Consider the following 23,804-nt stretch of genomic DNA (forward strand, 5'->3'; position numbering starts at 1 on the left):
CTGCCCCTCCCGCCACGCACTCTCTCTAAAATAGAGAAATCTTTCTTAAAAATACAATAAAACCAGACTCCTCTATTCAGGATGGGGCAAGTGCTAGGAAAGAGTCTGGTCTGGGAAGGAACGGAACAGGGCCCTAACAGAAGACAGGAAGGGAGATCCACGCAGGCTGTTAATCCAAAGAACAGGGCAAGACCCCCCACCATCAAGGTTAGGGTTGGGAGTAGGGCCTAGCCCCAGAGAGAGGGGCCATTAAGGTCCTAGGGGAATAGAGTACCCGGGGCAGCACAAGGGCAGAGACTCGGGAAAAGGAGCAAGGCTGTCACGAGGGCTAGAAGGAGACAGGGCAGAGCAACAGAGCAAGACTAGGAGCCTGATCCAAAGCACTGGGCTTCAGCTTCTCAGTGCCCCCCACCCCCGCAGCCCCCCACCAGGTCAGGGCACAGTTGGCTCTAGAGTCAGGGCGAGGCTGAGCCTGTACTTAGGGGCAAAATTCTGTGGCTATGGCAGAGGGGTTAGGTCAAAGGGACGCTCTCATTTTTGAATACAGATATTCCTTCCTTCCTTCCTTTAATCACAAAATCTAGTCTATGTTCAGATGATCAAGTGGGTCATCCTGAAATCCCTGTTTATTTCCCTCTCAGCCAAAGCATCTGCCCGTTTTCACATTTCCTATGCTGAAGTGGAGGTTTGGGGGTTAAAAAGTTTCCAAATTGGACTTCTCTTCTAAAAGGAGGCGTTAAAGGATGTGAGAGCTCTTTCAAGTGGGGAAATACTCATTTTATATTCCCTTTTAAACTAGCTGCTATTAATTTTCAATTTTATGCTGGCAATTTGCAACTCACAGAAAGAAAGGGGGAAAAATGTAACTCTGCTTTTTATAGATCATCGTGCCTCATGCTTGCTGTTTCATTAGCCATATTTAAAAAGATGTGTATACTTTTTGTTTCCCAAAGTAGTGACAGATGATCCAAAAGCATATTTTTAAGGACAGCAGCAATCTGGGGGGAGGATTATGAAAGAACAGTCAGAGTGGTGAGGAAACATAGAAGTCATCTTGTTTTATAAAAGAGGAGATAAGATCCAAGTGATATCAGTGCCCAGCAGGTACCAGATAAGAAGTAAATGTTTATTGAATGAATGGACACATGAATGAATGAATGAATTGAACACAGTCCCTCTCTCTCTCTTTATCCAATACTCTCCCCAGCACCAGACAGCCCCCACTAAGGCTGTGTCCTGTGTCCACTCAGAAAGTGGAGTCTGGCCCCCTTGTAAGTCAGGGACGCGGGGCTACCACAGAGCACGTTAGTGGGAGTGACACGCATCTGCCGCGTAGCTTGGCAGAGGCCCAGCCTGTGCTTGGGTGACTCACCCTGGTTTGCCAGCATGAAAGACCAAAAGCATGTAGAATGGCGTGTCACCACCGTAACTAGAGCACATAGATCTCACATCTATTTTAGGAATCTGCGGTTTTGGCATGAACAGGGATTTCAGAGTTTCAGAAACATGCCCTGCCTTTTCTTCTTTGTAGACTCATCTGGAAGATCTACAGCAGTTGTATCTGGACCTATTTTGGGGACAGGGGTGGGGGGGAAATGCTGGTGCATACTTAGGAATAAATGCATATATGTTTATAAATTGGATACATATACAGCTGTGTTCATGTATTATGTCCATTATAAAAGTTACACAATGGAAACTGCCTAAGATGATAAAAGTAAAATGCCAAGCGAAGTCTGAATCGTTTCTTCCTCCACCCCAGCAGGCCGTGGTGTGCACCCACCACATGCGCCCCACTCTGGAAGCCATGGCTCTAGGACCCCCAACTCACCATTAGCCAAACTGAGCAAGAGGCTGTACCCCACTGTAGATGGCATTGGACATGCACCCCGGTGGACACCCCCAACATCCAGCCTGTGCCAACTGATCAGAGCCTTTTTTCTTTTGTTTTTTGTTACACATTTACATCATAGAATCCAGAAACTTCTGAGATCATAAAATCAACTTAGAACATGTTATTCTTACCATTCCATGAACATATTATAATTTCCTTATACGACTGCCTTCCTCTCTTTAACTGTGGCAACATATACCATTCCTGCAGACACGAAAAATTTTAATATGCTCAACCCGTTAAAAATGATTTAAAAATAAGACCACCAGAGCCTCTTTCCTGAACCCTGCCTATACTGCCCACATTGCCAGGGACCTACAATTACAGGTCTAGCTACAAGGGTGGATCTAGACCAACACTATTTTCCACCTAATTCTGGGTCTTCACAGAAGAGGGCGGCGTGGGGGGGTGGTAGATTCTGTGAGATCCTGCCTCAAGCTAAGCCTGGGTATCACAAAGAGCATTTATTTAACACGACCAACCCACAAGCAAAAACACTAGAAAACAGAACCCCGTGCTGATTCTGGAATGCATCTAGAAGTCAGAAAATTGTAGCCCTGCTTCCAAATGACAATGGTTTAGTACCATTTTCACTTTTCCCTTCCCGCGGTTTCTTAGCGACGGGATGGGAGTGCTTACTTGTCTAAGTGCCAAGCACAGTGTCTCTCCACCACAGACCACACTCTAGCTGTCACACTACTCACACTTACGCTCTCCCCTGGCTCACATCCCAACCCTCAGAGCCCGTGACCGGATTACGTCACAGGACACTTGACTGACAGATTTTTTTTTCCACCCCAGCTGAATCCTTTAAAGCAATTCATTACTACTACTTAAGGACACGGCAGCAAAGCGCCAACCTGAGCAGGAAGCCGGGATTTGGGAAATTCTGTGCTGAATGGCTCTCACTAATGAAACAGAGATCCTTAACACAGAGTAATGAGCAAATGAGTAATTAGAACTTGGCCCAAAATGAGCCATTGCTTATTTAACAAACGACTTTAAAATCAGAATGTGATTCCCTGAAGGCAACACGCTTCCTGCTCAAAGTCTGAGCTTTCCCCTACGAGGAATTCTGCCTGGTGTGGCACACGCTCTGTCCCTGTTCCAAGGCGAGGTGACGCCCTCCAGCGTGCTGCAGGGCTCCAAGGAGTCGCCAGGGCCTGGCACACCATGATGGAAAACCAAAGGCTCAAGCCGTGCCCCAACCATGCGGCAGCTCTTCTCACTGAATTACAGACTCCCTACACTTACAAAAGTCCTCTCTTTTTCAATTATATCAAATGAATTATGAAAATAAATGCAGTTCTTCAGTGACTGGTTCTGTTTTAGCCATCTTAGGTGTGTCTGATGTCATCTAAGAGAGCCGGGCCAGGAATCTGACAACCAGGACCTGATCCCCAACCCGGGAACTTACCCAGCTAGTGACTCTGGGCAAACTGTCTCCCCTCTCTGCGCTTTCTCCTGTGTAGAATACCAAGGGGGTAGGGAGTACTAGATCAGAGACTGGCAAACTTCTCCTCTAAAGGCCCAGACAGCAAATTTGACGCTTTGCCGGCCAAGAGGTAAAATCAAGGATATTAGATAGGTTACTTATATAATCATTTAAAATGTAACCATTAGCTCTTGGGCCAGAGGAAAAATAATGGACATCAGACCAGCCACAGGCCATAGTTTGCTGATACCTGTGCTAGACCATCCTCAACGTTCCCTCTAGCCCCACAAAGCTGTGAAAAACATTCCTGTCCCCAAGTTCCCATTCTCATTGTAAAAGACCACAAGCCACAGTCTCGGAATTTGATGTCGATATTAAGCAAAAGAATCAAGTTTAGAGCCAGAAAGCAGTTGAGAGGTATTCAAGTCCACTCTTCTTACCTTAATACCAAGAAAAATGAGGCTCCAAAAGGTGGAGCATCTTGTCTACGGTCACCTATCTGCCTGGTGGGAGGTGCCAAGACCAGAGTGCGTACTTCCCCACTTGTCCAAGGTATCAATGCAGACACGGAGCAGCTACCCGAAGCGATGCTATGTTTACACCGAGAAATATGGTAATTCATAAAATGAACAGTTCATGGGAATTAGCCAACTACAGAACTGAAATGATGCACACTGTTGGTGTCTTATGATATAAAATATAAAATCCTTGCAAGATAAAATGCACTTAAATGGCACCGGAACCAAGGCATTTAGCTTCCTTACAGCAAGGTAAATGCTTAAAATTTCAAAGATCCCATTCAAGTGAACAAACTTCTTAGGAGTACTTGAGCAGCCAGTAAATACCAGAAACCAAAGTTCCAAAGATGAAACCAACCCCAAAGAAAAGCACAAAAAGGGAAGTTGGAAAACTTTTGAAGAGCTCACAAATGTGAATTGGCAGAGCTTGCTCAGGCCTTTACCTTGGCCCCTGAGTTGTTCTTGGCATCTCCTACCCTAGAGGAGTTGCCGCCCCAAACTGTGGTTCTTTCTTCCAGAATCCAATAGATGTGATAACAAATTCTGAATTTTGACTTTGCCAATCTAATACTGCAGTTATAAATAAACCCAGATGCTTTCCTCTGCTCTGTGGGAGGCTCCTAGCTCCTACAGAAGCAGGCTTGACCGCTGTATATCTATCAGCAGTGGGAAACTAGGAGTGTCATTAAATGAGAAAGTTCAGGAGAACCCAAACTTGGGCAACGCTAAAATGATGCTTGAAAGAGCCTTTTTAGGAGTGTCTTCTTATTCAGAATATTAATCCATTTATCTGCATTTGTGTTAAATGTGTTCCCAATTCATGGTTTGACCTGTAGTTCAATTTATGGTATATCTTCATGCACTAAAGTTTTCAACATTAAGCAAACAAAGCAGGAATTTCAAAAACTGTACACAAGAGATGATTGCATGGCATTACAATGCATGGGGAAGGAAACTGCTGACGCATTTACATTGATTGCCTCTAAGAAGTGGGACAATCTGGGAGGTCATTTTTTTCTGTTTTAGTATTTTCTAAATTTTCTAGGTCATAATCAGTTTTATAATAAGAAAATAAAAAGACAAATAGTAAGCACAAACCCTGTGGCAGGGACAAGTGCAATTAGGGCTGGTGTTAACTGGTCTTCCGTCACCAGGTAGCACTAACCACAAGGGGAAAGGTGGTTCCATAGGATTTATGAACAGCTCCTACTGTTTGGTGGAATACAACATAAAAGAAATTTCAAAAAGACCAATGCATTACTCCTAATGCACATCCCGACCTACCCTAAGCCAAGGGAAGAAATTACTTAGCACAAGGTGGGGAAATGGCAAGGAAGAAAGACACCGAAGCCATGAAAAGAGCGTACATTTGCCTGAGCCATAGCCATGGAACTCCACAAAGGAAGGAAAGAGGGAGGAGGACTGTCACGTCAGATTATCAGGAAGGGGATTACACTCAGTGGGAAGTGGAAAAAGGAATTCAGAAGCACATAACCATAGCAGCCTTGGGCTGTTAGAGACTTCACCAGTGATGTGACTGGAGCAACTGTGTTAGTGTATGACTGGCTCTGCCTTGTACGACGTTGAAAGACTCACACATGGAGTGGAATTGAAAAAAAAAAAAAAAAGATCCATCTGTATGTTGCCTCCAAGAGACTCACCTTGGATCTAATGACACATACAGACCAAAAGTGAAGGGATGGAAAAACATTTACCATGCAAGTGAAAGTGAAAAAAAAAAAAAAAAAAAAAGCTGCGGTAGCAATACTTACATCAGACAAAATAGACTTTAAAACAAAGACTGTATAAGAGACAAAGGCATTACATAATGATAAAGGGATCAGTCCAACAAGGGGATGTAACAATTGTAAATACCTATGCACTCAATACTGGAGCACCTAAATATATAAAGCAAATGTTAACAGACATAAAGAGAGAAATTTATGGTAAATAATAATAGTAGGGGTCTTTTAATACCCCACTTACATCAATGGATAGAGCATCCAGGCAGAAAATAGTGTCTTTGAATGACACATTAGACCAAATGGACATAACATATGTACAAAACATTCCATCCAAAAACAAAAGAACACACATTCTTTCCAAGTGCACATGAAACATCCTCCAGAAGAGATCACATGTTAGGCCACAAAACAGTCTCAATAAATTTAAGAATATTGAAATCATACCACACATCTTTTCTGACCACAATGGTATGAAACTAGAAATCAATAAGAAGAAAAAAAAAACTGGAAAAAACGCAAAACACGTGGAAGCTAAACAACATGATAGTAAACCACCAGTGGATCAACAAAGCAATCAAAGAAGAAATTAAAAAAGAGATAAATGAAAATTAAAACACAATAGTCTAGTCTAAATTTTAGAAATGGAAGTGAAAGCAATTCTAAGAGGGAAATACAGTGATACAGGCCCACCTCAAGACACAAAAAGTCCCCAAACAATCTAACCTTACACCTAAAGCAACTAGAAAAAAAAGAGTAAACAAGCCCAGGGTGAGTAGAAAGAAAGAAATAATAAAGATCAGAGAATGAAGAAATGAAATAGAGACTAAAAAACAATAGAAAAGGTCAATGAAACCAAGAGCTGGTTCTTTGAAAAGATATACAAAATTGATAAAACCTTTAGCCAGACCCATCAAGGGAAAAAGAGAAAGGACCCAAATTAATAACATTAGAAACAACAGAAAAGTAACAACTGACAGCATAGAAATTCAAAAGATTATAAAAGAATACTACAAAAAGTTGTATGCCAACAAACTGGATAACCTAGAAAAAATGGATAAATTCCTATAAATAGTCTTTCAAAACTGAATCAGAAAGAAATAGAAAATCTGAACAGACTGATCACTAATAACAAAATTTAATTGGTAATAAAAAAAACTACCAAAAAATAAAAGTCCAGGACCAGATGGATTCACAGGTGAATTCTACAAAACACTGAAAGAAGAGTTGATACCTATTTTCCTGAAATTATTCAAAAAAATAGAAGAGAAGGGAAAGCTTCCAAATATATTTTATGAGGCCAGTATTACCCTGATACAAAAACCAAAAATAAGACAAAAAAGAAAACTATAGGCCAATATCCCTGATGAACATAGATACAAAAATCCTCAACATAATATTAGCAAACCACATTTAATACTACATTAAAAGGGTCATTCACCATGATCATGTGGGATTTATTCTGGGGATGCAAGGACAATTCAGTAACTGCCAATCAATCAATGTGATACACCACATTAAGAAAATGAAGGATAAAAATCATATGATCACCTCACAGATGCCAGAAAAAGCATTTGACAAAACTCAACATCCATTCATGATAAAAACCCTCAACAAAGTGGGTTTAGAGGGAACATACCTCAACATAATAAAGACCATAAATTACAAACCCACAGCTACTCAGTGGAGAAAAACTGAGAGCTGTTCCCCTAAGATCAGCAATAAGACAAGGATGTCCACTCTTGCCACTTTTATTCAACATAGTACTGGAAGTCTAGCCACAGCAATCAGACAAGAAATAAAATGCATCCATATTGGGGCGCTTGGGTGACTCAATCAGTTAAGCATCCCACTCTTGATTTCAGCTCAGGTCATGATCTCAGGGCCCTGGGTTCAAGCCCCATGTCAGGCTCCTGCTCAGTGGGGAGTCTGCTTGAAAATTCTCTCTCTTTCCCTGTCCCTCTGCCTTTCTCCCTGTTCTCTCTCTCTCTAAAATAAAAAATCTTTTTAAAAATGCATCTATATTGGTAAAGACGAAGTTAGACTGTCACTATTTGCAGATGATATGATACTATATATAGAAAACCCTAAAGACTCCACCAAAAACCTATTAAAAGTAATCAATGAATTCAGGAAAGTTGCAGGATACAAAATTAATACCCAGTTATTGGTATTAATCAGTACTAATTGGGTATTAATAACAAAGTAGCAGAAGGAGAAATTAAAAATCACAGTTACAATTGTACCAAAAAGGATAAAATACTTAGAAATAAACCTAACCAAAGAGGTGAAAAACCTGTACCCTGAAAACTATAAAACACAAATGAAAGAAACTGAAGATGACACAAGCAAATGGAAAGATATCCCATGTTCATGGATTGCAAGACTTACTATTGTTACAATGTCCATACTACCCAAAGCAACCTACAGATGCAATGCAATCCTTATCAAAACACCAACAGCATTTTTCACAGAACTAGAATAATAATAAATAATAAAGATTGCTGAAGCAATCTTGAGAAAGAGGAACAAAGCTGGAGTTATCACAATCCCAGATTTTAAGGTATACTATAAAGCTGCAGTAACCAAAACAGCATGGTATGGGCACAAAAAGTAGTCACATAGAGCAACAGAACAGAACGGACCCCAGAAATAAATCCACGATTATATGGTCATCTAATCTATAACAAAGGAGGCAAGAATATTCAATGGGAAAAAGACAGTCTCTTCAAGAAATGGTGTTGGGAAAACTGGACAGTGACATGCAGAAGAATGAAGCTGGACTGCTTTCTTGCACCATACACAAAAATAAACTCAAAATAGATTAGAGACCTAAATGTGAGACCTGAAACCATAAAAATCCTTGAAGAGAGCACAGGCACTAATTTTTCTGACATTGGCAATAACAACATTTTTCCAGACATGTCTCCTAAGGCAAGCAAAAGCAAAATAAACACACACAAGCGGGGACACACACACAAAGAAGTGCAAAAATAAACTATTGGAATTACATCAAAATAAAAAGCTTCTGCACAGTGAAGGAAACTATCAACAAAAAGAAAAGGCAATCTACTGAATGGGAGAAGATATTTGCAAATGATATATCTGGCAAAAGGTTAGTATCGAGAATGTATAACTTACATAACATAACTCAACACCAAAAAAACCCAAACAATCCAATTAAAAAATGGGCAGAGGACTTGAATAGACATTTTTCCAAAGAAGACATATAGAAGGCCAACAGGCATATGAAAAGATACTCAACATCACTAATCATCAGGAAAATGCAAAGCAAAACCACAATGAGATAGCACCTCATACCTGTCAAAATGGCTAAAATAAAAAAGACAAGAAATAACAAGTGTTGGTGAGTATGTAGAGAAAAAGAAACCCTTGTAAACTGTTGATGAGAATGTAAATTGGTGCAGCCACTATGCAAAACAATGTGGAAGTTCTTCAAAAATTAAAAATAGAAATACTGTATGATTAAGTAGCTTCACTACTGGGTATTTACCCAGTAGAAACAAAAACACTAATTCAAGAATATATATGCACCCCTATGTTTCTTGCAGAATTATTTACAATATGCAAGATATGGAAACAAGCGAAGTGTCCACCAGTGGATGAATGGGTAAGGAAGATGTGGTATATACATATACTATGCAGCCATAAAAAAGGATGAAATTGTACCATTTGTGACAACATGGGCGGACCTAGAGGGTGTTACGTGAAGTGAAATAAGTCAGACTTAGAAAAACAAATACCATATGATTTCATTCATATGTGGAATCTAAAAAAATAAATGAATAAACCAACCAACATAAAGCAGAATCAGACCTATAAATACAGAGAACAAACTGATGGTTGCCAGAGGGTTGGAGGGAGGGATGGGCAAAACAGATGAAGGAGAGTGGGAGACACAGGCTTCCAGTTATGGAATGAATAAATCAGGGAATATAAGGCACAACATAAAGTCAGTGGTCACGTAAGGGAGTTGTACGGTGACAGATGGTAGCTACGCTTGTGGTGAGCAAAGCATAATGCACAGACTTGTCAAATCACCTGAAATAATGTAACATTGGGTGTCACCTATACTCAGATAAAAATAAAAGACCCTAAGAGGCGAAAATGCAGTAGGTCCCATAGGTCACCTATTATGTGTTGGGTTGGAGGGGATGGGGTCAAGGATATGGCATGCTTGATGATGAGGACAATACTCCTTTCATATGCCCAAAATGCCTTCTTCACAGATTCACATACAGACTTTCTAGAACTTCAATGTCATCATCTTAAGCAATCTACGGTTAGGGCTAGACAGTGTAAACAACCCTTTAAACACACCCCTCCACACACAGAGCGCCATCTGTGATACATGCATTCACTCGAACACACATGCACACACACAAACATTTACAGGGGAACACACACACACACACACACAGCTAAATGGTGGCATAGGAGAGCTAGTTTTACCACTCTCCTTAATTTCCACCTATTCTATTCCATCTATTCCATCATCTCTTTCATTTGCCATCTATTCCACAGGTATAGACATGTTCCCAATCATATGCAAGTGCAGCTTCAAGCCACCCTCAATCCAACCACATTCACCCTAAGACACTCCTTTATGGAAATTCTGGGGTCTCCACTGCGCTTTCACTTTGCTAGCAGGAGGGTGTCACACACTTTCAACTCTTAGTTTTTTCTACCAAAGGGAAGAAAGCATGGTTTCCCGCCTGTTTGTTTATGCCAGCCTGCCCCATTGCTCTGGTAGACAAGAATGATGTTCACTGGGTGTCACTAATTGCCAGCTACGAAGTCCTACATAATTAATGTTAGTCACTTTCTTTACCATAGTCCAGCATTTTTCTATAACAAAAAATATACTCCACCAAGCATATTGCTACCTACACTATGGAGACCCTACCTCCATATGGCATGTGATTTTATTCAGATTAATGACTCCTTAAAATGCCATTTTTACCCAGAACAATGCCCACTTTCAATTTCTTTTCTTCTCCCAAAATTTTCATAAGCTCCACATGACACTTTGCAAATGGTTTGCCCATTCTCAGAGAAAGTTTTCCATAGCACTAATCCACATGGATCCTGTAACTGAGCAACTCTGGGGTAATACTGAAAACTTTCCTGTTGCCTAGCAGTGCCTAGGAGCTGATTTTGTTTTTTCTTTACCCAGACTCCGCGAACTTCAGAGCTAATCCTCCAGCTGCCCTGTCGTATGAATTTGAATGGGGTCACACATTCTCCCAGAGCGCCACTGGGCTAATCTGGGCAATAATGCTCTCCACAGCTGTCTTTGAGAAGCATGAAGCTCTAGGAAGAATAAAAAGAGCTTGTCAGACAAATGAGTGGTTATAACCCCAGAGAGTCATGATGGCAGCACAGATACCGCCACCATGGCACCCGAGTGAGACAAGGTCCCAGGATCTTCCCAGGACCTCACAGAGACTGTGCCTCCAAGGATCAGAGTTAGGACCTTCTTTCTTTTCCCAACCTGATTCTTAAAAAAATTCCTAACCAGACAACTCTTTTAACTCAGGCTGCCAACCTTGACCTGTTCATGGACCAGTTCCAAAATGTGTGATTTGGTAACTCTCCAAAATAAGAATCTAAGCCACTAGACAGGGTTGGGGAATAGTGAGGTCCAAGTGTCCTCCACTCCATGTCTGAAGCTCAGCAAGGCAATGCACAGTATGGAACTCTCTCAATGGCTCCAGTATCTAAATGAAATCATTTTTGCCATTGACTCCTTGTGTGATACTGACATGTCACTTAAGCCTTCCTGTGCCTCAACAGTCTCATCTTTAAAGAGGCTGAACTCTTTTCATTCTCAGAGACAAGGACAGAACCTGGACAGGAGTCCACGGGCTGCTTACCTACTGGGTAAGCAGTGACCCCATCTCAACAACTCTACCGTTTTACTAGCTTGGAGGCACTGTCTCTTCCCTGGCCCCACTCCCTCTGCCTCATTCAGCCCTTGTTTTTTCTATTTCCTGGGCTTATGCAATGGTTCCTGTGTGGTCTCTGTGCCTCCAACCCAGAGATTCTCAATCAGGGAGCAATTTTGTTCCCCAGGGGACACCTGACAATACCTGGAGACATTTTTGTTTATCAGGATAGGTGGGGTACTACTGGCATCTACTGGGTAAAAGCCAAGGATGCTGCTAAACATCATACAATGCTCAGGACAGTCCCCAACAAAAAATTATCCAGCTTAAAATGTCAATGGTGCTGATGTTGAAAAACTCTGCACCAGCCACACCTGCCTCAAATCTGCCCTCTCTACACCACAAATGATATAAAACACAATTCCAATCAGGCATGGAAATCCTCCAGTGCCTCCCAAGTGCCTTCAGGTTAAAGTCTAACCTCTCCAGGCAAGTCATGGAGACCCATCATGATCTGGTCCTTTCTTAACTTTGCCTTGCCTTTCACTTTTCCCCCTGACCTTTTTCTTCCCCAAAGCTAAACCAGCAACCAATGCAGGTAGACCAGACCACTCACAACTCCCTCTACCTATCAGTCTCACCCACCCATTCTTTGGCCTACCAATTATTCATCAGACACTCTAATCAGACTAAAGGGGAACAAGACACTCTCCAGGTAGCTTGAAGCACTGCTGTCTCATGAGGGACACCGAAAAGTGAGCACGCTTTCAATTGGCAGGGCCAGAACCTACTCATCACCCCTGTGATTTCACTGCTGTCTCCCCAACAGGCTGTGAGACTTCAGGAAGACAGTGTCTACATCTTTATAGGCCACAGCAACCTGCACACACTAAGTGTGGTCTACCAGTTGTATCAGTTGTATTTGTCACAGATGTTGCATTAAGGAATGAATGAATTCCTAGCTTCTTTCAATTTGGCTCTGGCTCAGGCATAAAAACACTAAAATATCAAAATACAAAGATGAAACTAAATTCATCACACTGTATGTGCCAAGAAAGGCAATTCATCCACAAAGGTGGAGATATCTTTGTTTAAAGCTGTGGTCTCTGCCTCTCTTTTCTTTATATACCAGAGAAATACAAATCTATAAAATAAGTATTTATCCCTATGGATTGTCTAAATCCCATTGCCTGATACTCAAAGATAAGACATTCGGAGCAGAATCAGACTCTAAAATAGTAACAGAGATATGATGGTATCAAGAACACTGGAGGAGATTATGCTAAGTGAAATAAGTCAAGCGGAGAAAGTCAGTTATCATATGGTTTCACTTATTTGTGGAACATAAGGAGTAGCATGGAGGACATTAGGAGAAGGAAGGAAAAAATGAAGGGGGGTGGGAATCGGAGAGGGAGACAAACCATGAGAGACTATGGACTCCGAGAAACAAACTAGGGTTTTAGAGGGGAGGGGGGTGGGAGGATGGGTTAGCCCGGTGATGGGTATTAAGGAGGGCACGTATTGCATGGAGCACTGGGTGTTATATGCAAACACTGAATCATGGAACGCTACATCAAAAACTAATGATGTACTGTATGGTGACTAACATAACATTAAAAAAAAAAAAAAAAGAACACAGAGCTAGGTTCACTGTGGGAATCATAACTCTGAATTTAATGGGACTTAAAATGATTTTGCTCTTTCTCTAGACTGAGAAGGTCATTCCATCTACTGGACACCTAACAATACTGTTGTTTTTACTTCTTTTCCTTTTAAGTTGATTCTATATCCTGGAGATTGATAGGATTTGCCTGAGCTTCAAAACCCACAAGATGTCCCACAAGGGGACTGCCTAATAAAAAAAAGTCTTATTAGACATTTTTAGAGCCATTTTGGACGTTTAAGAGAGTAACCTATCAGTTTGACTTTATAGCTGGTGAAAGAATTTAATATTCTTCTTTAAAGTAACTAGAAAAATTGAAAAGGTGGCTTATGGATTCTTATCACATATCATGAAAATTTTTATTTTTATTGCAGTTAATTACAACGGATGTGTCTCTTGTCCACAGCGTTCGTGTTAAAGCCAAGCTTAGGATTTAGCAGTGGAGCCTCATTATAGAAAATGGAGCAAAATGGCTTTTAATTGAATGGGGTAAAGGGTCCAGGGAAAAGCTTGCCCAGTTCCCTGTTATATCCTGGGGGGTGACTCATAGGGCCAGAGTGGCCTGACTTCCATATTCTCCATGGAATTTTTGCTCCCATCTAGGTTTCCATCTTTGCAGACAAGACACAGTCACAACTCCAGGCTTGGGTTGTTCCTTTTCCCTCCCTCCTCTCCATTCAAACTTGGGAGAATCAGGAACTCCAGAGAAAGGGATTTGTATTAAACCAAATATTCCAGGTATAGGAGCATGTAGGCGTCAAGGGCAAGCCACCCAAAATGTATCAGGGTGCATATTGATTATTCTGAATTAAAGCTACTCAGACCCTCCACTGTCCCTCTGACAGCAGGAAACAAATCTCCCTTATGAAAAACACCCTCCCTGTAATTAAAAGTAAAAAATATCCTTGTTGGGATGCCTGGGTGGCTCAGTCAGTTAAGCATCTGCCTTCAGCTCAGGTCATCCTCCCAGGGTTCTGGGATCGAGCCCCACATCGGGCTCCTTGCTCAGCGGGGAGCCTGCTTCTCCCTCCCTCTGCTTGTGCTCTCTCTCTCTCAGACAAATAAATAAAATCATAAAAAAAAAAAAGACATCCTTGTCACCAGAGATAGGGACTTCAAAGCTGAGAAAACTGTAGAAACAAACCGTGTTATTTTTTTTCTAATCTACTAGACCTTAGCCTAAAGTCTGCTTAGAATTCCCTAATAATTAAAGCTCCCAAACATCTGTTTTGTTTATCCTGTCAATTCCTCCCCAATTTATTGTCTCTTTGTCTAAAATGTATACAAATTGCCTGCTTTAATAATTTCTTTAGGTCTCAATTTCACTTTGGGGCCTCCATGTGCCCATAATAAAACTTGAGGGTTTTTTCTCCTGTTAATTTGTCATAAATCTTGGTCCAGCTGAAAGACCTTGAAGGGGAAGAGTTTTTCCTTCTCTACAAGAGGAAGTCCAGAAAAATCACTGGGGATCAGAAATGAAAGCTACTTTTATTACAGTTGAAAAACATACAAAATCAGAGAGGGTGCTGGAAAATGTAGACAAACAACATGGACCCAGAGACCCTTGGGCTAAGAAAACTAACTTAGCATGGAATTTACAGAGTTGGTTGCTAAGACCAAGAATACAGGCCATGAGTATACCAAGACCATTCTCATTGTCATCATCTTGTGGCTCAGCTCGGGATAAAGATGTCTCCCGAGGCCCTACCCTTCCTATTTTGCAATGCTTTCCTTCTACCCATGGAATCTGGGGCATCTAAGCTGTCCAGTTCTCCTCCTAACCACTGAACTTCCTTTCAGGAAAAGATTTACTAAAATTATTTACACTTCAGTGTGAGGTAGCTGCTGCTACTTCTCCCAAGGGTATTTGCATCCCAAGCCATATTCTCATTACAGGCTCAAGAGTTTTCCCCTATGGATGGGATTCGTGAATTGAAGCTGCAGGTGAAGGAGGTCTTTTGGGGACAGAGAGACCTGCCCTCTTGAAACTGCCCCGTATCCAAATTTTAAATGATGAAACCAAAGTCACCTAAGGAAAAGCATGTTATGTTTGTGTTCAGGGTTCCAATAACTTTATTTTGAGTGCATTTTAAAATATACCTTGATAATTCATGTGTGAGATTTGCCTCATGAAATGTCTCCAGCAAGCAGTGTGGAGAGATTCCTCCCTGAAGTAAGTAAAATCCTTAAAAGCAAAAAAAGCCTAGATGCACATATAGTACAGTCCTTAAAAATATAACAACTTTTGGGTTGAGGTGGACTATATGTATTTTAGCTTGTATCAAAACTATCAGAGAAAGGCCTATGGAAAAGGGAATATAAGTATGAAGAAATATTGAGGCAGAATAGAATGACCAGTTAAAGACACTTTATACTGGAGAATTCTTTACAACCACTAATTTAATTATAATAAAAACTTACCATTCAGTAAAACTTTCTACAGTAATGGAAATGTTCCTGGTCTGACCTTTCCATGATGGTAGCCATTAGCCGCGTGTGGCTATTACTCATTGGAAATGCAGCTAACGTGGCTAGAACTGAATTTTTAACTTTAATGAATTTAAACTTAGTTTTAAATAGCCATACATTGTGAGTGGCTACCATGCTGGACAGTGGGGGGTGGGGGGAGGGTCTAACAGCATTACTGCTTTAACACGTACTTTTTAGGACTACTTTGTATCCATGGACTTTCTCTAGGAGAAACTGATAGAACTCTCAAAATAATGCAGTCTTCCAGCCACAAACAGCTTATTTATTAGAAACAGCTTATGACTGGGTGTCTGGGTGGCTCAGTCGGTTAAGCAACTGCCTTCAGCTCAGGTCATGATCCTGGAGTCCCGGGATCGAGTCCCGCATCAGGCTCCCTGCTCAGCAGGGAGTCTGCTTCTCCCTCTGACCCTTCCCCCTCTCATGTGCTCTCTCTCTCTCTCTCTCTCATTCTCACTCTCTCAAATAAATAAATAAAATCTTTAAAAAAAAAAGAAAAAAAGAAAAGAAACAGCTTATGACTCATTCCATCCCCCACCCCAACCATTACCAAGGTACCCAGGACTGGTGCCTTACTCGTCCCTTTAGGGTAAGTCTGCAATGCCATCTTCTGGAAGGAAGGGTACTTACCCTCACCCAACGGAAGTTCCTCTTCTTGCTCACTGGGGGAAGGCAGCAGGGGCTGCAGGGGTTCCATGTTAATGATGAGCTGTTTGTTCAAGGAGTAGGAACTGCGGCTCTGAGTCATGTTGGCTCTGAAAACAGACACAAACCAGAGGGAATTGGTTTCTATTGCAAACACCAGCTCCTCTATCTCGGTTGGCTACCCAAGTTGGGAACTGTCTCTAGACTTCCACAATGCATGAGGCCAGTGGTAAAGGGAACATAACAGTTAAGATATACAGCCCTCTTGATCCTTAAGGTTCTGACAAAACGTCCATGTGTCTTAATGCAACGCAGTTAACGAAAACCTATTTCCCCATATGTCACCAGACTGAGGCATACTAGGCGACAACGCAGACATGGGACGCAGGTGTCACTGAACTAGAGACGCAGAAAAGTGAATGAAGGGAATGGCTCAAAGTAATTTAACAAGCACCAAAAAAACACAAAAAATGAAAACATAACCTGGTCAGACAGCTTTGAGCTACCCTGCTGTTGCTGGATGTCCAATATTTAATATCTATGTTTAATACTCCCATTCAAATTCACACCCCTCTCACCAGCCAGTCACAGAAGCTCTGCTTCTGAAGGCAGCATACACGTGTCATTGGCTGCGAAGGGCAGCAGATGGCAAGGAAAATGTACAAGCATCTCATCAAGACTATTGGCTGATAGCGAGAAGCCCATCTACACTCCCTGCTGCAGGGAGACCAGCTGTCCGCCCTGAAAGACATGGAGGTGAGGCACCTCTAGTGGGTGTTTCAGCACCCTTCCCCTCATGTTTCCTGTCAAAACCCAAACCAACCCACCCTTCAAAGATGGTGTCAAATGTCTCCTAACCCTTTGATGCCCCCTTGGATGACCCCATGACACATTTTCATTCATTCTCTCTCTCTCCCCTCACACTACCCTCCCTTCTTTCACATCTCATGGCATTTGACACCTCTGTCTCTCTGTCTTTACTGGTGTATTAATCAGCCCCACTTTGACAAGCACTTTAAGGGCAGAGACTGATCTACCCATTCTGGTGTGCCTTACAGCACCTCCCTGGGTAAGGGCTGCTCACATTTGAAATTGAAGTAAATGGAATGCAATCCTGGCTTGACATAAGTTGCCATTTCAGATTGACATGGGTATTCCCCAGGTTGGTTACAGAGTTGTCTTATAGCCTGGGCATTTCTGTTTGGCATGGGACAGCACATTTATTTGCAGCTGATACATATGCATTGGATGGTCTGCCTTGTTCCAGTGAACCATGGTCCTTGCATGAAGTAACTCACTCTCTAGAACTATGATTTTCAGACTTTTTTGACAGAGACCCACATTAAGAAATGCATTTTATGTCATTTCTCTGTACACACATGGGGAGGCACAAAAGTAAAGCAAATGTTTCATGCAACAAGAGTAACTCCTGTTATGTGCGATTCACTTTCTTTTTCCCCATTCTATTTCATTTTGTTTGAAGTGCTGGTCTATTTTCATTTCATGACTCATTAATGTGCTACAACCACAGTTGGAAAAGTACGAATCCCACGGAGGAGACTGATGGCCAAGGGTCCTCTGGGAACTCTAAGGAGGGGCACCCGACCCTGCTGTGGGGGGAAGGGAGAGCCAGGAAGGACCTCTCAGGGGAGGTGATGCCTGTGGTACGTCCTGGCAAGCATGGTGGAGCTGACAAGGAAAGAAATGGAGACAGCGTTTCCTTGCATATGGAAGGAAGGAAGGGAGGGAGGGAGGGAGGGAGGGAGGGAAGGAAGAGTCTTCATTTTTTGAGTTTTCATGGGATTTCCTCTGGCCCTGTGGCCTTCATGACTGTGATTCTAGCTCTGCAAAGCACATGTCGCCATGTCTGTGTGGAGCATGGAGCTTTCTGACCTCAGAAAAGCCCATTTTCCACTGTTGCACCAACTGAATCTCTCTGCCCCACCTCTAGCCACCCATGCCCCCTGACTGGCAGCAGTTCTGTCCCCCAAAAATGACTGCATATCATCAAGGAGGGCCTGTAATGAGCCTTTATGGAGGATCTTTTGCTCCACAGCAGCCCCCCCTCCCAACACTCCTCACTTGGAGTTATAAAGCATCCTACCACCTGCCCGCCTTCACCGCCAACACTACAACGTCTGGCCAATTGCCCGGTGCTGGGACAGGCTGAGCTCACCAAGCGTGACCTCACAGGTGTGAGCCTGCTGGGCACTGGCTGGTCAGGAGGATGCTGACTCAGCGCCCATGCCCACAGGCTCCTGCTGCCACACTGGAGCAGAGGCCTATGGCTAGGGTCAAGGGGGTTTAGGGTCTGCTTAGAGTTAGGCCAGATGAACCACACAGTCGATTACAACCCTGAAACTCTCCAGTTCTATGATTAAGAGGGGAACACTGCCTCCCGATAAGTACAAGACTCAGATAAACCCAAGGGTGGATACAGCTAGAGTTTTCCTGGAGCACAAAGAATCCAGGGCTCGAGAGCTTGGTGCTGGGTACTGGGACAGCCAGAGGGTAAGATTAATCAGAACTAGAATCAAAATGCATGTCTCCCACCCTCTCTGTACCAACCCCTGTAGACTATAGGTTACCTTTTCATACCTCTCTGTTTGCAACCTTTTTAAAGGTGCCAGCTGATCCCAGCTTTATTTAAAGCAAGAGCCCACCAGCACAGTTACACTACTAATAAATATGCCAGAATTTGATGGCTCCTTTTTTAGTTTACGGGTTTATATACTTGACCGTGTTTGTTTTTCTCAGTGTACCTGTGAGACAGGCAAGAAAAATACCATATTCACAGATGAGGACACTCAGACTCAGTGAAGTTACAGAACTTGACTAAAGATACTTAAGATAAGCAGACTCAGATCATATGATTCTCAACCAGTGCTCCTGCTCTGCTCTCCACTGCCTTCCTGCACTTTCTGCATGATTTATCCTATAGTGTCCCAGGGGGGACTCTGTTCACTACTGCTAATGTCCTGCTCTCTGGCTATATGAGGGTCCACTGTGTCAGATGGTCTTCTAGAAGACGTGCCAACATCCCAGTCAGCTCCCACCCTGCCCTTCCACCTGAGCTCCTGATGTAACAGCTTCTCTGGCTGGAGTCTCCCCAAGCCAGGCAAGGGTCTGTGCCATGTTTCCCATTCTCAGAATCTACCCGTCAATGGATTCTGCAAAATGCCTGACCCATTTTGTACTCAGCACAGAGCAGTTTCCCAATGAAACAGTCACTGGGAATTCTACTGAGGTAAAAAGGTTTTCTTTGGAAACTGCAAGGACATTCTAAGATTGGCTTCAAAAACTGATGGCATAATATAGAGCAACTAACACAAGGCTCGTGGAATTCTGCACCAGTCCTTGCAGTGAAGCAAGTGCTGTTGGCCTGTCATCAAAACTCCATCTGAAGAAGCTTTAATGAGGACAGATCTGTTAAATTCTAGCTTCCCATTTTTGGATGAGAGACAGGAAGAATATCATCACCTCACATTTGCATGGCACTTTCTAATTTTTAAAGCACTTTATTTTTATGCCCATAACAAAGTCTAGAAGTTGGGCAAAGCAATATTCTGAATCTCATTTTATAGATGAGTAAACTGATGATCAGAGAAGTTAAGAGACTTACCCAAGACCACACAGCTTGTAAGCAACACAACCAAGATTAGACCACACACAGCTTGTAAGCAACACAACCAAGTTCATGGCCCCTCAATTGGTGCTCGTTTTAGGTCCAAATGCTGCCTCTGGGTGTCCCCCGGTGGTGGCTGCTGAGCCCAGGTGGCTCACACAGCCAGCCCTAGGCTCACCGAGCTGCAGCCTTTTGCTTCGCTGGGCCCCTGGCATGGGTGGGCGATTCCCAGGCTAGGAGGGATTTGCTTGGGGATCTTGTCATCAGTAAAGATCAGTGAGCTATCATGAGAGTTAGCTTTTTCTCTTTTTGAAAAAAAAAAAAAAAATCCCAAGACAGTGTCCTCAATCTGTCTGTGTTGTCTCTTTCTAAACACACACACCTCAGCAAAAGTAGTAGTCCATGAACTTGCCATTCTTTGAAGAGTACACTCTCAAGTGTGAGGAAAGACAACTAACTGAAGCCTTAGAGTGCTCATCTCTAAACACAGCCAGAGGGAGAGTTCATTACTATATTCTCACTTTCGACAGCCACATCAAAGAAGCCAAAATAATTCAAAAATAATTGCTTAAGAGAAAAAATGTCCTACCATGCAACTGGCCACTGGAAAGAAATGAGAATTTGCGACTGCAAGGGGTACCTCTCCATGGCTCTGGAAGCACTCTTGCCTCCTAGGAGGTCAAGGTCCGCAGGGCAGCACCTTGGACAGATCTCAGGTCTCAGAAAATTGCAGGCCTGCTGCCGTCACCCCACACCCCTGGTTCACAGGTTCATTCAACAACTATGTACTGACCTCTACTATGTGCCAAGTGCTGGGTTAGGTGTTGAGTGATACACAGATGACCAAACAGACACAAGCCTTTTCCTCCCACAGCTTGCTTTGCATCATTACTTTAAACAAATTCTTCCTTATATTGTCAGAGATTTGAGAGATACTGCCAAAAAGTTGAGGACCAGAGAGGTGTCCTGAGCATGTGGACTCAATAGGCTTTCATATACACATAAAAAGGGTCAGTGGAAGGGGAAGAAATAGCATGTGAACCAGTGTCTCAAGGGTCTATAGGTCCTTGTGTGCAGTTACATCCCTGGGGGATTTTAGAAGGTTCCAGAAAAAGGAAACTATAAATGGACTGATGCCTCATTTCCCATCCCCTCTGGTGGTTCGGTCCATTCGGGAAAAGATTCTCACTATGGCCACTCTGCTCCCCTCACTCCCACAGCCTGGCTACCCAAAGTGTAGTCCATGAACCCGCCACATGGCCACCACCTAGGAGCTCATTAGAAATGCCAGATTCATGAATTGGAATCTGATTTTAACAAGATCCATAGGTGATCCCTGTCCAAGTTAAAGTTTGAGAAGCCCTGATCTAGGAATCCTTGATTCCCATAAATTAAGCAAACCTCAATTGAAAAAAGAAATGCTTTTTCCAATTATTTCTGATCTCACTGACCATCTATATATGATAACTATGGGATTCTTGGAAAGTCTTATGTATTGGGAATATGAGTCTCTGAAAGCATTTTGTTAAAAACAGTTTCCTTCTTTGTGTTTGTGCTGTCAAGAGAACTCCCCAGCATCAAGTATTTCCTTCTTTTCTTTCTTTCTTTTTTTTTTTTAAGATCAAACACTCACACTTCATGTTAGAAGACTAAAACCCAAGCAGATCCCTTGGGGTGGTTCTGCCTCCCAGCTTCTAAGAGAATGCCAGAGGGTTTCTGGGTGGCAAAGGCTACAAAGAAAAGAACACAGGCTTAGGTCTGCCACAAGAAAAAACATTATGACTTTAGATAAATCTTTTAACTTCTCCGAGACCCATGTTCCCTTGTCTATAAAATAGAAGCATCAAATTAGGTGATCCTTAAGGTCACTTCTGGCCCAGAGTCTAGGAAAGTTCAAATGATACATTTTATCATTTCCTCTTTTCATTTCTGCCACACCGAGTAACCACAATTTGTGGTAGAAGAGGGACTGTAAAGACTATTTTAAAAATAAGTAAATACAAATAAAAGACTAGTGTTATCAAGAGGTAAGTTAGAAGACTTTCACGGTTCTGCCACAGTGCTCCAGCTTCCCTAGCCCTACAGCTTTCTCCTGCTTCGAGAAGCAGGAAAGACCACGTCTGCAGGCATGCACGTGACAGCTTCTCACTGGGTCACCCAAACCAGGAAAGAATTGTTCTCTGTACACATCTGCATGGGATCCTGTGCCAACTATAGTCTTGCTCCCCTGTGTGGGAGAGAAGTGCTGTCTGGATGCTGGGCCAGGTTGGCTCAGCCACTCTTTCAAGAGACCCAACAACCCAGGGAATAAGGTAAGAGGCACCCAGCTCACGGGGTCATGCTGGAAACAGAGGAGACTGGGCAAATATGAGCATAAGGGAGATTCCTCCAAGTCCACAGAAGGGGAAGGAACAGGTGCCAACCAGTGTGTGAGAACCTCCTAAACAAACATAACTTAGGATGACCTTGCCTTCAAAAAGGAGAACGTCATGATAATGTTCAGCTTTAGATAGTTAGCATGTTTGAGGTTTAGGGTGTGCAATGATCTGTGTGTCTCATGGTGATATAAAGTCAAACGTGACCAAGAGAATATTTCATTCTCAGAACGGCATATGCTGCCACATTATGAAGATGCGTACTCTCAAACCACTAATGACTAAGTTCCTCATTCCTCTGAGTGACCTTTGGGAGTGAGGAGCCCCGAGAGAGACGAGCACCGCCTGCCTTCCTCGTGGGAAACAGTCTAAGAGAAGTCGGGCCAATGGGTACCGGCCACATCTGATGAACAGAGAGCAGTTCTAAGAAGGCAGGACGACAGACTCGGCCAAGAGATGACACCACCGTGCCTCACACACACTGTGCATGTGACACTCGGGGCCCAATCAAGCCAATGACTCCCCACAGAGCAAGCAACTCAAAATGGAGTTGGGCCGCACTCACGCCACGGCCCTGTCAAGTCTGTCCCTGGGAAACTTCCAGAACAGCGAAAGCGCCGTGCCTGGAGACAGATGTGCCCACGCTGACAGAGGTACAGGCACGTGGTGCCCTTACCCCCTCTCCTGTTACAGACAATGTGGCAGAGCAAGCTTGAAAACCTTCTGTCCATGCCTGAAGCCTCCCAGAGCCCCAGAGACCACCCCCCTTACCTGTGCACTTCCGGAGGCTCCCTCTGGATTTTGGAGCTGGCCTCTACCACCTCTTTGGCAACTTTACCGCTGCAAAAGAGAAACACAACATCTGTGCACACACACTCACAAGAGAAGGGGAGGGGTGTGCTCGTGTATTGTTTTTTTTAACTTCACAATGGTCTGATCCACTCTAGAAATCCACGCCTTCTCTTCCTCCATCCGAGAAGTTACTATGGAATCTGAGGGGGGCCCATGAGGGTCAGACATGAGTGGACTGGAAAGGGAGGACCAAAACAGGCGTACAAGCCAAAGCGCACTGATTTATAAGCAGGATATTCAAAAAGTAAATGAGTGCCCCCGCCCTAACCCACCATCAAAATGGAACCACAGGTACCCACCTATATCGAAATCTACTTCCTTTAAAAAATATCTTGCTGCTTGACACGGTCTTGATCTGACTGGATTTCGCATACCTTGAAGAAGCAGCAAAACAGAGGTGGTAGTTAGATTGTCAAGTCCGAGTGAGACATGCTATAAAGCGTGAGGACTGGATATTTTTGACTATAAGAAATATATGCTATTGGAGGATTGCATGCGTGCACACACACCTGAAGGAGAAGTTTCACCAAAAAATAGTTACTTTCGCTATGTGTATTACATTCTGCTAACTCTTTTCTTTCTTTCTTTTTTTTAAAGTGGGCTCCATGCACAGCGTGGGGCTTAAACTCAAGACCTTGAGTTCGAGAGTCACGTGCTCT

At 42.9% G+C, this 23,804-nt stretch overlaps 1 protein-coding gene across 3 annotated transcripts in view; it reads right to left on the minus strand.

Moving 5' to 3' along the window:
- Window positions 1–23,804, minus strand: part of FRMD3 (FERM domain containing 3) — a 293,007-nt gene that overhangs the window by 42,935 nt on the left and 226,268 nt on the right. For all 3 annotated transcript variants that reach the window (XM_032392982.1, XM_032392981.1, XM_032392984.1), the window contains 3 exons: window positions 23,445–23,519; window positions 23,065–23,133; window positions 16,279–16,403 (listed from right to left, as the gene is read on the minus strand). In XM_032392982.1, coding sequence (XP_032248873.1) covers window positions 16,279–16,403; window positions 23,065–23,133; window positions 23,445–23,519 — 269 coding nt within the window. The remainder of the gene's footprint in view (window positions 1–16,278; window positions 16,404–23,064; window positions 23,134–23,444; window positions 23,520–23,804) is intronic.

Source organism: Phoca vitulina, unplaced genomic scaffold (assembly GCF_004348235.1).
Source record: "Phoca vitulina isolate PV1807 unplaced genomic scaffold, GSC_HSeal_1.0 scaffold70, whole genome shotgun sequence".
Classification (NCBI taxonomy): Eukaryota; Metazoa; Chordata; class Mammalia; order Carnivora; family Phocidae; genus Phoca; species Phoca vitulina.